Here is a 13,543-nt window from a genome sequence, read left to right on the forward strand (position 1 = left end):
AATATATTTTCTCATTTTTTCAAGTTTTTATGAATTAGCCGGTTATTTTTTAGAAAAAAAGTTTCTATCCCTCATTTGAGCTAAAGTATTATATGATACATCTCAGACATCGGTTTTGAGATTCTGATTAAAACAATGTTGATATAATAATGCGTTGTATTTAAATAAAAATGTAATTTCGCAAATATCATGAACTTCTTTTATGATGCAAGTACATTTTCTTACACATGATAATCTAATAAAATCATTGAATGTCATATATGATCATTTAGATGCTCCTCAATATCGTAAACAATTATTTGATTGTTTTGATTAAGTTATGTCACTTGCGCTGTATATTGTATTTTCCCTGTTTAGTGTTCACTAAGAGCTTAAAGACCGAATATTTTGGTCAATTTTGCAATTTTGCGCTTTCTCAATACTTGGCAATCTTGAAATTTAACCAAGGAAGACCTATAATACTTTTTAAACATACTTTTGACTTGTGCTCGTGGTATCTGTCTATTGTTCGGTTGTAAATGCCTAAACACATATGCCAAGGAGTCAATTAAAAAAACAAAAGTCGAAGAAAAATAGATATGATATAATGGCAACAAAGAAAAAAGACCAAAGACTTTCAACAAACTAAACCCTGAGTAACTAGAACCTCGCCGATATAATGGGGATAAACTCAGGTTCTCCGGAAGGGTAAACAGTTCGCGCTCCTCTTTTGGCACCCGTCGTGTTGCTTAATGTCATTCAAAACCTTTAAAACAAAAGTTTGGTTGAATATCATACCTGTTCTTACATGTATTTATTTGTACCAAACAAAATATACATTATACTTTTTCCACCAAACACATACTCAAACCTTTTGATACAACATGTTGAGGAATAAAAACCAACCAGTTCTAAACGAAACAGCGAAAAGTTTAACCTTGTCTGAGGAAATAAAAAGATCAAGTAAACAGTTTTCAGACGTGTTTACATAATCCTTGCTTAATTACACAATCATGTGGGCATCAAATATAGCAAACTGTCGTGATACTAATCTCATTCAAAATGCAATCAACATCAATTATGTTAGTCGTTCTGTGTCGTTTATTTCCTACAAATCCTCTGATATAATTTATCACATTATTATTTATTCATAATACTTACTTCAAAACTCAAGGTTCCATTTCCATCATGATCAAATGTGTTAAACACATAATGAGCATACGAATCCGAATCTACAAGAGAATTTCATAAAATAATTAGTTTAGTTTGCAAAGACAAAAAAATGATGTAATATATTTTGCAAAAAATCAAGCAAATACATGACTGTATATAAATAAGGTATATTTTGTGACTTAGATAACAATTACTGTTAATTTATCTTTCATAAAACTGAAACATGTAGGCGAAAATGATTTTTTTTATACATTATGTAGATACGTCTTGTAAAACAACGTAGGGAAATTTAAAATAATATAAGAATCAACTGTTATATACCTATTGCACACAGAATTTAAAGATTGTGTATTTGTTGTCAGTTTTATCTATTATAAACTTATTTTAGACGATACACAGAGAGCAGAAAAATGCAGGAAACACAATGACCAAAAGAAAAAAGACAAATAAGCAACAATTTACAGAACACAACTAAGAAAATCATAGATTGAGCAACACGAATTTCGCCGAAACCAAGGGTGAACTTAGTGGACCCAGAGAATTAAGCAGTGCCTAATCCACTAGAGGCATCTATGTATTAATTCCATAAATAATGACGGATGTGTAAATCTACAAAAAAAATTGTTTGGTTGTAGGACATTGTGACTGTAAATGCGTGTTTAACATAACGCACACACAAATCATACAAAACATGTTTCAAACTGTCGTCAATAACATATGCATAACCTTCTGTTGATACTTCAGTTCTTTTGATTTTTCTTATATTCGATATCGAAGTTATAACGTTATCTTTACCAAATCACGAAGTACCTTGTACTTGAAAGACATCAATTTTAACTCACATCAGCTGATGGCAAATCGAATATTGAAATTAAATTCTATTCATTGTTAGGTTGGTAAAATCTTTAAAAATAATTAAGTCTTATTCAATGCTAATGTGTATTAAAATAGAAATATAGAAGACATTATTCCAGGCTGTTACTCTTGAAATGAAATCATACATTCTAACTACAAATCCATTACGTTTTCAATCTTATATTCAAGTAATATATTTTACAGAAAAACAACTGTAGTCTTCCCTCATGTTTTTGCCAAAAGTTTTAAGTAATGTTAAAGCAGTTCTGAAACAAATGCGTTTTTTTCATTGCTAAATCTACTTATAAGTTGCATGTGTCCCCAACAGCATACGTATTATCAGCCCAAAAGCTCAAAACTTCGTTACTGGCATTAATTTAGCATACGGATACTGTTTTTATGAATGAAAAAACACATAGTAGATACCCGACTGATAGTTTAGTCCATCTCACACGCTTTTCTTCTACATAGGACTCGTCCGCGATATGATATATCTTTGGAAATCCTTTAAAATTAAGGAATGCATGTCCTTTGTGCATTGTATAAAGGATTCCTATGCGGGTTTTGGTTTCTTCTTGTTTTGTCATCTTCTGTTATACCATATGATCAGAATTTGTATTACTCTTTGGATTCACAAATACTTTGGCTTCGAGCATCACTGACAAAACATTAATTGTCGGAATGTGCATCTGGTGGGGTAAAATTAAGAGACAAATTTTACTCTTTATTCAGGTAACCAAACCAAAATAATCAGGCCCTTCAAGAATTTCGGGAATTGTTTCATTTTTGCGACAACACATTTTTAGCAACAATTTCTCTTAAGCAATTAAATGCTAATACTCTTCCAGTTCTAGTTTAACCATTGATACAAGTACTAACACAAAAAGGGACTTTATCCAAAAAACATTTAAACATAATTTGGTAGATGGAAGGTTTTTAGCTTTCACATTTGTTAAAAAAAAATAAAAATACAATATTTTATTATGAATTCTTAACCTGCATGTAACTTTTTATTTGTGACTATTCATCTATTTGGGGAGGGATAAATGAAGATAAAACAGAATCCTGAATACATTTAAAAACATTTATATATTTAGATCGTCCCGTATTTTCTCTGTGAGAGTTGTTACTGATAATGACTTAATCAATAAGAGCTCACCGCCCTGTGGAAAAAATCGAGAATATATCTCTTTGAATGTATCCTCATCAACAATGCCAGTGGGACATTCCTGAAAAACACAAAATCATAATTAAATTTAATCTTTACAAATTAAAATAAACATAAAGCTTTCACACTCGTTTGTTTTTCATTGGAATTTTTATAGAATAAAAATCCTGCCCAGCAGGTAAACATCTCCCATAGTTTACGTGATAGTGATTGTTTTATTCTTGCTATAGTGTCATATCTCGTTACACTATTACGACATTGGTTGTGACATATATAATGCATTTCAAACATATCTGGCATAAGTCATGTTCAAACTATGTGTTACGCGGGAACCACATTAACTAGACCATAATAGATTTCATCGTAAATGATAGATTTACGGTCGTCAATTATAGATGGACGCCGTAAATTAATCTTAGCTATACTTTATGGTCGTAGATGCATTAACAAAATTTTTGAAGATTATCTAAGATTGACGACCGTAAATGCATTCAAAATAATAAACTATGCACACAAGATTATCGATGGACCTAAAGCGACCAGCACTCAATTAACCAATCATATTGTATTGGTGATTATGTTTAGTGTTAAATAATTGCCAAGAAGGGATTTTTTTAGCGGTTATATTACTCCATTAATAATGAACCTTCTACAGCTGTCAGTTATATGTATATTCCCGTTGCCTTGAACTATTTAGTACATCAGTCACTTGATTTTCATTTCTTTAATTCATGTGGGATTTCATAAAATGATTACAAAAATGGTTGAAATCTTTATTACATATTAATATTTGGTGTAAATTTAAGGTTTATTCCCATTTAAAACGGAAAAAACTATTCTAATGGAAAAGATAGGAGATAATTAATGTATCCATTTAATACAAAAGATCAATACACGCACGCGAAAATTTCAACGGGGCCATAAAACTGTCACATAACTGGATGTTTAAGATGGTTCTTAGCACTGACTTGAACGGAATAAATTGGTAGATGTCGAACATCGTACACCTATGCATTCACGAACGTAGTTGAGGAATAATATCAGTATTATGTCGGTCATGAAATAATTGAATTTTCTTTTATTTTTAGAAGAAGTAGCAAGACATAATAACGAAATGGACTTAAAATGCCATATTGGGATAGGGTACTCGATATATTCAAAATTAGTCCCCATTACAACGAGCGTATCTTCAAAATTAACTGCCTACTAATTTGATTAATCCCACGTTGAAACACAATATTTATATGTTCTGTAAACCACCTCTTTTCATTATGTATCCTTCTTTGCGAATTGAGATACGTATGAACAATAAGAATTGATCTCATACAAATTACTATCACCTATTTTAGCAATACGTTCAAATACAGCCACTGTAAAAAAAAAATGGTCTAGCTAAATAATGTATGCCCCTCTTTAACAAATCATGCAAAAGAGGTGACGAGTGAAATGTGTTTTCATGCTCTTAACATGTTCCCTGGTCTGTTAAAAATGTAAAATATGAAGATAGCCTTGCAATATTCAAATTATTGAAGTGAAAAAGGTACACGTTTTTCATTGTAGGAGCCAAGGACTTTCAGATTTGTTGTCTTTGAACTTTGAACTGTAAACTTCAGCTTTAAGGGTACAATATCGGTCGAGATGAAATAGGACCCGAGTTACAGGATACCAATCCAGTACCTATGAATGAAGTTCCTTAAGAAATCTTCCATCTTTTAAATGGGATATTGTAGAGAGATTACAATTGCAAAATATATGTAATTTGGTCAAATTTATAGTATATCCAAAGGGAATTCATTTAACTCTCAACTTCTATGAAATTTGGAGTATTCTGAAATGTATATTGTAGATGATTGGCTGAGTAAATGGTCCTAATTTCATTTTCTATTTTAAATGCAGGTCATGACCCTTAAATAATTCTCCCAAAAAACCATGACGGGGGCTACAAGTTTCTTAAAGTAATTGAAATTTGACAGTCAAATATAGGGAATAAAAAATCTGTCCTTCAATCATGATAAAATTGCATTGAACTGATGGGAAAAATAATTGGGTCCCCGTTCCACATGCAATATTTCTAACTCATCGGAGATGCTCTACTTTTATGTATATTTACTAATTAAAGGAAAATAATTAAAAATATCGGCCAATATTGCATTTTAATTTTATATAAAAATCACCATGAAATAATTGATACTATATTATAAAGCGAGGTATATTGACTGATCACGTCCTCCGCTTAATCTTTTTGTTAACATACGCATTATGATTTATATATAGTATTTATCAAGTAAACTTCTATATTCCTGGTTGGTTTGGGTCAAAAGTTTGTATGGTAATTAAAAGAGCAGTTATTCCCAATATGTCCGGATATCTGGTAATACATAAATATGTAAAATCAATATTCAATTATAAACTGTAAATACAGATCATTTATTTACTGCAAACGTTTCAAAATCTACGCATACTAAAAATAAAATGATAGACAGAAGGAAACAAAAAGAAATAAAAAGAGTTTAAGTAGAAATCAAGTGCAGTTTTCTAAGATTTGTTGAGAATAAAAACCATTCGGATTTAAGATCTGGACGGTTTTATGTCTTCTGAACTGAGATTATGTAAAGTTATTGATTTTGGCATTAAAACTTCACAGCTAATACACTACTGTCGGTAATGAAAGTTTGTATAGAAGTAATCTATCTTCGTCAACTCAATAAGTCGGTCGAACACTTAAAATCATGGGAGTGCTCTTCGATATTTTCAGTTAGTTGGAGAAATTCCGTCATTCAAATAAGATTACTTTTCTAGAGGTTACTAAATGTATGTCTAAACTAGTGTCTAAGATTATACTTATGATCACTGTCTAACTTTTTAAATATTAGAATGTTGCTATAAATAAAAAATATAATGGAAGTAAAATGAACAGCATTTCAATTGATTATATGTATATATTGATTATTCAATTATTTAAAAAAAAACAAGACTAAACCAAGAATTTATATCTGTGTCAGCGATTGTTAAAATTTGCGATTAGGTTAGTTTTAGGTGAATTATTTCAATAATATTTTGTATGCCGTTGTACTAGAATTGGCACATCTCATTTCCATGGAGAGTATTTTGCCCCGCTCCCTCATTCATGGTCAATTTACTTTGAATAAATTTCAACGTTTGCATTTGACTAAGTTAAACGAAATTACAGACAAGGGAGACATATCTCTGTGTCAACAATTTACAATCAGAACCGATCTGAAAAGACTACGAGAAAAAGTTTCAATCATTTTCAGTCAATTTTCAAAATCTCCTCAGTTAAATAAGAAGTGCGTTTCAGACACAAGGATTGCAGTCAACTGCAGCTGTACTAAACATTTAAAACTGACTTAAAATATGGCTGAATAGATCTTCATTACCTGCATGTGAAAAGGTTTTATGCTATTGAGTTTACAACTAGGCCAGTTTGATCTTGGGGAAAAAGTACCGCAAGTAAATCCCAGTTTTTTTGGTGGATTTTGTGTTGCTCAATTTTTTAGTTTTCTGGACTAGCTTGTCTTTTCGTCTTTTACTTTTGGACATTATGTTTTTGTCTTTCTACGACTAGCGTAAGTTTTTTTTTTTATCTTAACATAAACTAGAGGCTCTCAAGAAAGATATAAGAAGATGTGGTATGAGTGCCAATTAGACAACTCTCCATCCAAGTCAAAATTTATAAAAGTAAACCATTATAGGTTAAAGTACGGTCTTCAACACGGAGCCTTGGCTCACAACGAACAGCAAGCTGCCTGTTTCGCTCACCTGTATCTACTGTGGTTTTGGAAATCATGTAAAATAAGGTTAAACTCATATTGATACCCTAATAATGATTGAGGTCAAGTTTGGTTTAATTTTACCCAGTAGTTAAATTAAAAGCAGATTTTTTAAAAGATTTACAAAAACACTACCAATAAATTGCAGAAAATAACTTTAAAGGACAATAACTCCAATTAGATGTCAATTGTCAATTGGTCATGTTAACTTATTTGTAGATCTTTCTTTGCTTGATATTTTTGCTGTTTACAGTATATCAATCTATAATGATATTCAAGATAATTAACAAAAAATAAAAAAATTCGTTTCCTCCGCTCCAAAATTTATTTTACCCAGGGCCTGTATAATGTTGAAAATGCCTTCCTTTAAATGTATTTATGGAACACCCTTCAAAAAAAATTTGGGCGGGGATTCCCCTGACCCCGACTAACCCGCCGGGTCTGGGGTGGGGGGGGGAGCATTCACCCAATATAAGTATTCTGAAGGAAACGATATAATAATGGTTTATAGAAAAAGTAACACTGAATAATTCTGAAAATGAAACATATCTAGGAGATATTAGCACCCCCCTGAAAAAATTGCACCCCCTGGAAAAAAATCAAGTCATCCCATTGGTGTCTAATAATAGTTACTGAAGACCCCTTATCATTATTTAAATTAGTTTTCAAGTTGTGACCATTTGAATTTTTTTATAGGCTTCTATATGTTCTATTTTTACCAATGGGGAACATGTTGGCTGTAGGGCAGGGTCATCGGATATATTTTTCAATCAAGATACTCAAATAATAATTGTGGCTAAGTTTAATTTCATTTGGCCAAGTAGATTAAGAGGAGAAGATTTTTGTAAAAGATTACAAAAATTTACGAAAAATAGTGAAAAATTGACTTTAAAGGGCAATAACTCCTTAAGGGGTCAATTGAGAATTTTGGTCATGTTGACCTGATGAACATTTTAACCCCGTTAGAGATATAAGCTAAAAACTGCATTTTACCTCTGTGTTCATCTTGGTAGGTGGGCGCGGTCATCGAATATATTTTTTTAAACTAGATACCCTAAGGATGATTTAGGCTAAGTATGGTTTAACTTGGCCCAGTAATTTCAGGAGAAGATTTTTGTAAAAGATTACAAAAATTTACAAAAATTTGTGAAAAATTGACTTTAAAGGGCAATAACTCCTTAAGGGGTCAATTGACAATTTTGGTCATATTTGACTTATTTGTAGATCTTACTTTGCTGAACATTTTTGTTGTTTACAGTTTATCTCTATCTATTAAAGTTTTCAAGATAATAACCAAAAACTGCAAAATGTCCTTGAAATTACCAATTCAGGGGCAGCAACCCAACAACAGGTAGTCTGATTTGTCTGAAAATTTCAGGGATCTTGACCTGATGAACATTTTTACCACATGTCAGATTTGCTCTAAATGCTTTAGTTTCAGAGATATAAGCCAAAAACTGCATTTTACCCCCGCGTTCTATTTTAAGCCATGGCGGCCATCTTGGTTGGTGGGCAGGGTCATCGGACACATTTTTTAAACTAGATACCCTAAGGATGATTTAAGCCAAGTTTGGTTTAACTTGGTTTAGTAATTTCAGAGGAGAAGATTTTTGTAAAAGATTACAAAAATTTACGAAAAATTGTGAAAAATTGACTTTAAAGGGCAATAACTCCTTAAGAGGTCAATCGAGAATTTTGGTCATTTGACTTATTTGTAGATCTTACTTTGCTGAACATTTTTGTTGTTTACAGTTTATCTTTATCTATTATAATATTCAAGATAATAACCAAAAACTGCAAAATTTCCTTAAAATTACCAATTTAGGGGCAGCAACCCAACAATTAACGGGTTGTCTCATTCGTCTGAAAATTTCAGGGCAGAAAGAAGTTGACATGATGAACATTTTTACCCTCGTGTCAGATTTGTTCTAAATGCTTTAGTTTCAGAGATATAAGCCAAAAACTGCATTTTACCCCTATGTTCTATTTTTAGCCATGGCGGCCATCTTGATTGGTTGGCGGGGTCATCGAATACATTTTTTTAAACTAGATATCCTAAGGATGATTTATGCCTAATTTGGTTTAATTTGGCCTGATGGTTTCAGAGAGAGAAGATTATTGTAAACGTTAACGACGACGACGACGGACGACGACGACGGACGAAGGACGCCAAGTGATGAGACCCCTTGGGTCAAGTGAGCTAAAAAGCGTTCTTAGGGTCAGATTGCGATGGTAATCAGATGGTAATATATGTTTAAGATGGAAACTATTATGCAAGTGAAAGTTGTGTTCTTATTCAGATTTTTATTATACCATAGCTGTTGAATTTGGCCTTTGGTGGTAAATTTATTACGATGTATGGGTTTGTTATGTTCATTGTTGAAAGCTGTAATGTGATTGGTCTCTGGTGTATCACCGTCTATTTTGCAGTCATACTACATCTCCTTTGTATTGCTGTTCCTCGAAAGTTCCTTAGCCTTAAGCCTGGTATCTATACTGAGTTTATTTAGAAAATTGAAAACAAAAGCTTACTATGTCATGTATGGCATTCAAAATTAAGTTATGTAATAATTGACAGGCAAAGTAAACAAGTGTTGTTCATAAGCAACACAATGAATAGTAGGAAACAATTCGACGAATCATCACAAAAGAGTATTTCAACTCTTTTGATATTCTGCAAAAAATATATGTAAATGCAATTTATCTATATGTATGTGCAAAATAGAGGAATTAAGCTGATAGGGACCTTAAATGTTTTATCATCTTACCAACAGATTACCCATGTGGTTTTATCCAAATGCACAATGTACACAGATTGAGTACTATTGGGCTTTACTTAGAGTAAGTGGACATTTCACTGATGTCTAATGGCCTTGAACTATATAAAAAAATATCGCCATGAATAGATTTTGGTTCGTTAAAGTATGCGACCTGAATAACGCACATAATTACTAATGGGTCTGAAAAGATTAATGAGTATTGTAAACATTAAATTACAAGCAAAAGCCATCGAAGGAAATGAGAACTGATAATGACAATACATCACCGTCATGTATGTTTAATACATTAATACCTTCAACTCAAATAGATGATATAACGAAGCATGTTGCTTTAAATTTCCAAGAACCGTGGTTATAGATTTTGTTTTTCTAGTGTGTAAAATCGTTATGTAATTATCAATATAACCATTGGTCTTGTTTCTAATTATAATTAGTAGTTAAAAAATGTTCAAGCAAAATAAAAAATAACATTTCGTTATTTTCACATCCGGGTTAAGGGCAAATTGGAAATTTAATCCGGATTGAGAGAACAGGTTTTTACAACCTAAAATGAAAATCTGATTTTTTAAGAGTTTCATCATTAACAAGACTGCAATCCGAGCGGAACCGAGGTTTTTATACAGGTTCTCTAAATCCTCAGTTTATCTATGATAATTATGTAGTTTCACAAGTGATTAAAGAATATAAAAAATAAAGTCGTCTTAAAAATAAGAAGACCTAAATCATAAAAGGGACGGACAACACCATGATTAAAAGGGAGAAACAACACCATGATTAAAAGGGAGGGACAACCCCATGACTAAAAAGGACGGACAACACCATGATAAAAAGGGAGGGACAACCCATGACTAAAAGGGGACGGACAACACCATGATAAAAAGGGACGGACAACACCATGACTAAAAGGGACGGACAACACCACGATTTAAAGGGACGGACAACACCATGATTAAAAGGGAAAGACAAAAGACAAACAGTCAACAAAACATTACACGACTGCTCGGTACGGGCAGGTTCTAAATTCTTTCAAGGGTTGCACGGTAAGGGCAGGTTCTATATTCATTCAAGGCTTTCTCGGTAAGGGCAGGTTCTAAATTCTTTCAAGGGTTGCTCGGTAAGGGCAGGTTCTATATTCATTCAAGGGTTTCTCGGTAAGGGCAGATTCTATATTCTTTCAAAGGTTGCTCGGTAAGGGCAGGTTCTATATTCATTCAAGGGTTGCTCGGTACGGGCAGGTTCTATATTCTTTCAAGGGTTGCTCGGTAAGGGCATGTTCTATATTCATTCAAGGGTTGCTCGGTAAGGGCAGGTTCTATATTCATTCAAAGGTTGCTCGGTACGGGCAGGTTCTATATTCTTTCAAGGGTTGCTCGGTAAGGGCAGGTTCTATATTCATTCAAGGGTTGCTCGGTACGGGCAGGTTCTATATTCTTTCAAGGGTTGCTCGGTAAGGGCAGGTTCTATATTCATTCAAGGGTTGCTCGGTAAGGGCAGGTTCTATATTCATTCAAGGGTTGCTCGGTAAGGGCAGGCTCTATATTCATTCAAGGGTTGCTCGGTAAGGACAGGTTCTATATTCATTCAAGGGTTGCTCGGTAAGGACAGGTTCTATATTCATTCAAGGGTTGCTCCGTAAGGGCAGGTTTTATATTCATTCAAGGGTTCGTATGCTAAAATCAAGAAAGCTATTTTCACATTGCTTTTTCAATATCAAGATCATATTTCAGTGTTTTATCGCTTACTTTTAAAATTTGGGGGAAATTATTTTGTTACTACCAGAGACATATAACACATATATATCTCTGTTAATATCAATTGCATTTGCGCGCTATAAAAATGTATTGTTATTAAGACAATCTTTCCTGTATCTTGTCTCGTCTTTTTCATTTAGACCATCAGGTTCTAAAGCATGAAGCTGGTGGAGCTAAAAATTTTCTATTCGCCTTCCCACTCCGATATATATATCTTTATGCTGTCTTGAAAATTCATCAAATTTGCATCGCATGTGTGGCTTTATTACAGGTTGCATTGAAATTTTCAAGAATAAATGAGAAAATGATTTTCTTTGACGCTCTTCAAAAATGTAAGTTATTTCTATACAGTATTATAAAACAACTTTGCCCAAAATCACCAGCAAAACACAACTAAGAGAATATAGGAAAATGGCTGACATTTTTCTTACTCGTCAAATACATTTTTTATATATAAATTTAAGGACGTGTTGGGTATACGTCAACGAGACAGCAACCCAACGACCTAGATTACCAATAGACGTCTAGAGGTCAAGGATTCTTTTCTAAGAGGTTAATGATTCTTTCAAATTGGTGCGTTTACTATTAATAAATCTTTGATAGCATTACCATGAAGAAACGTCACCACTTATCTAATGTATGTCAAAAGTTACAAGTTTAAAATGGCAATTTGTACAGAAAGAGTTCTTATTTACTAAAATGCACACATCAAACGAACTCGTAGTCGTTTTTGTTATACAAGAGTGAAAATCGATGACTTGGTATGTGCGTCTAAAAAGCATATTTCACGCTTGAGATGTTTTTCCTTTTTTTCCATTAATTGACTGATTTTCACTGTGATCAAAGACATTTAGATAACATTGTATCTTACCACGACATCTAATGTATGATTTGAGAATTGAGCATTCCAAGTAACGTGAATGATTGAATTATCATTTGATAACTTTTATTTCCTTCATTTTACAAAGTGTCATTCTTCAGTTATAACAGCTAGGGGAACAACTATAAACCAACTTCCTTACATGTACGTCTGATTTGGTTCGTTTTTGCATAGAACATGGTGGGATAAGCAATTTAAAGGACGAAAAAAACTTTTTTTTCGACATCCGTTATCCGTCAAACCCGGATTTGTAGATTTTATTTCTTTTTCATTTTTTTCTAAAATGTGGATGTCACTCTCTCTGCACGTTTGAGAACCCTCTGAGGTGTCCCTTTATAAAGTCCCTTTTAAAAAGAAAGATTTCTGACTCTTATTAACAACATACAGTGATTTTCAGTATTTTCCACCCTCTATCCTTGTCGACCTACCTTCCAAAACCTACATACCTACTTGTTTGCCTTGAAAAATATATGATTATTTATTTTAAAAGAATATGAATGTAACATTTAAAGATTTCGATTTATTTTCAAAAGCTGTCCGTTTAATACATGAAGTAGAAGTTTTGGTTTTTATCTGCGGATTATTGCTGTCTCACTCTTCTCTTCTTTAACGAGAAAAGAATAATAAGAAAATATTTGGCAGTTGTTGGCATCAAAGAAAACATTCTGTGTATCGTTGATTCGTTCAATGTCAGGTATTTAACCATTACCTACAGTAACTACTCTGAGTACAAACCGTGCTGCTTACAAGTTGTCCATTTCAAAATTAAAAATACCAGAGATAAATACGTCCTTTTTCGGTCTCATTATCAACAAAGCCTAAATAAACATTTGTTCGTTATCATCATATGTATCGTACGATGTTACCGAAAGAGTAAGTATCATTAGTTATTTTGACATTATGATGACGTAATACTGCATTGATTTTGCAAACATTATCAAAAAAGATTATTTTTATTTCACACAACTAAATGTCATCCCAATGAAGCTTGCTTCATAAAGACAACTTTATATTTTTGTTAGTATGCAATGTGTCAATAAAAAGTTTTGGCACGAATATTGTGGTGGGTTAGTGTAGGATGACCTTCTGAAGTTCAGAACAATGAACAACTAAACTACAGGCTCTCAATAGCCTTATCACTCATATGGATTTATGTCCATTGTTAA

General features: G+C 32.7%; 1 protein-coding gene across 1 annotated transcript in view; it reads right to left on the reverse strand.

Moving 5' to 3' along the window:
- Window positions 1-13,543, reverse strand: part of LOC127735475 (Kv channel-interacting protein 4-like) — a 43,852-nt gene that overhangs the window by 21,527 nt on the left and 8,782 nt on the right. The window contains exons 3-4 of the mRNA XM_052245644.1: window positions 3,167-3,236; window positions 1,141-1,211 (exon numbers count right to left, since the gene is read on the reverse strand). Coding sequence (XP_052101604.1) covers window positions 1,141-1,211; window positions 3,167-3,236 — 141 coding nt within the window. The remainder of the gene's footprint in view (window positions 1-1,140; window positions 1,212-3,166; window positions 3,237-13,543) is intronic.

This window comes from Mytilus californianus, unplaced genomic scaffold (assembly GCF_021869535.1).
Source record: "Mytilus californianus isolate M0D057914Y unplaced genomic scaffold, xbMytCali1.0.p SCAF_3, whole genome shotgun sequence".
NCBI lineage: Eukaryota > Metazoa > Mollusca > Bivalvia > Mytilida > Mytilidae > Mytilus > Mytilus californianus.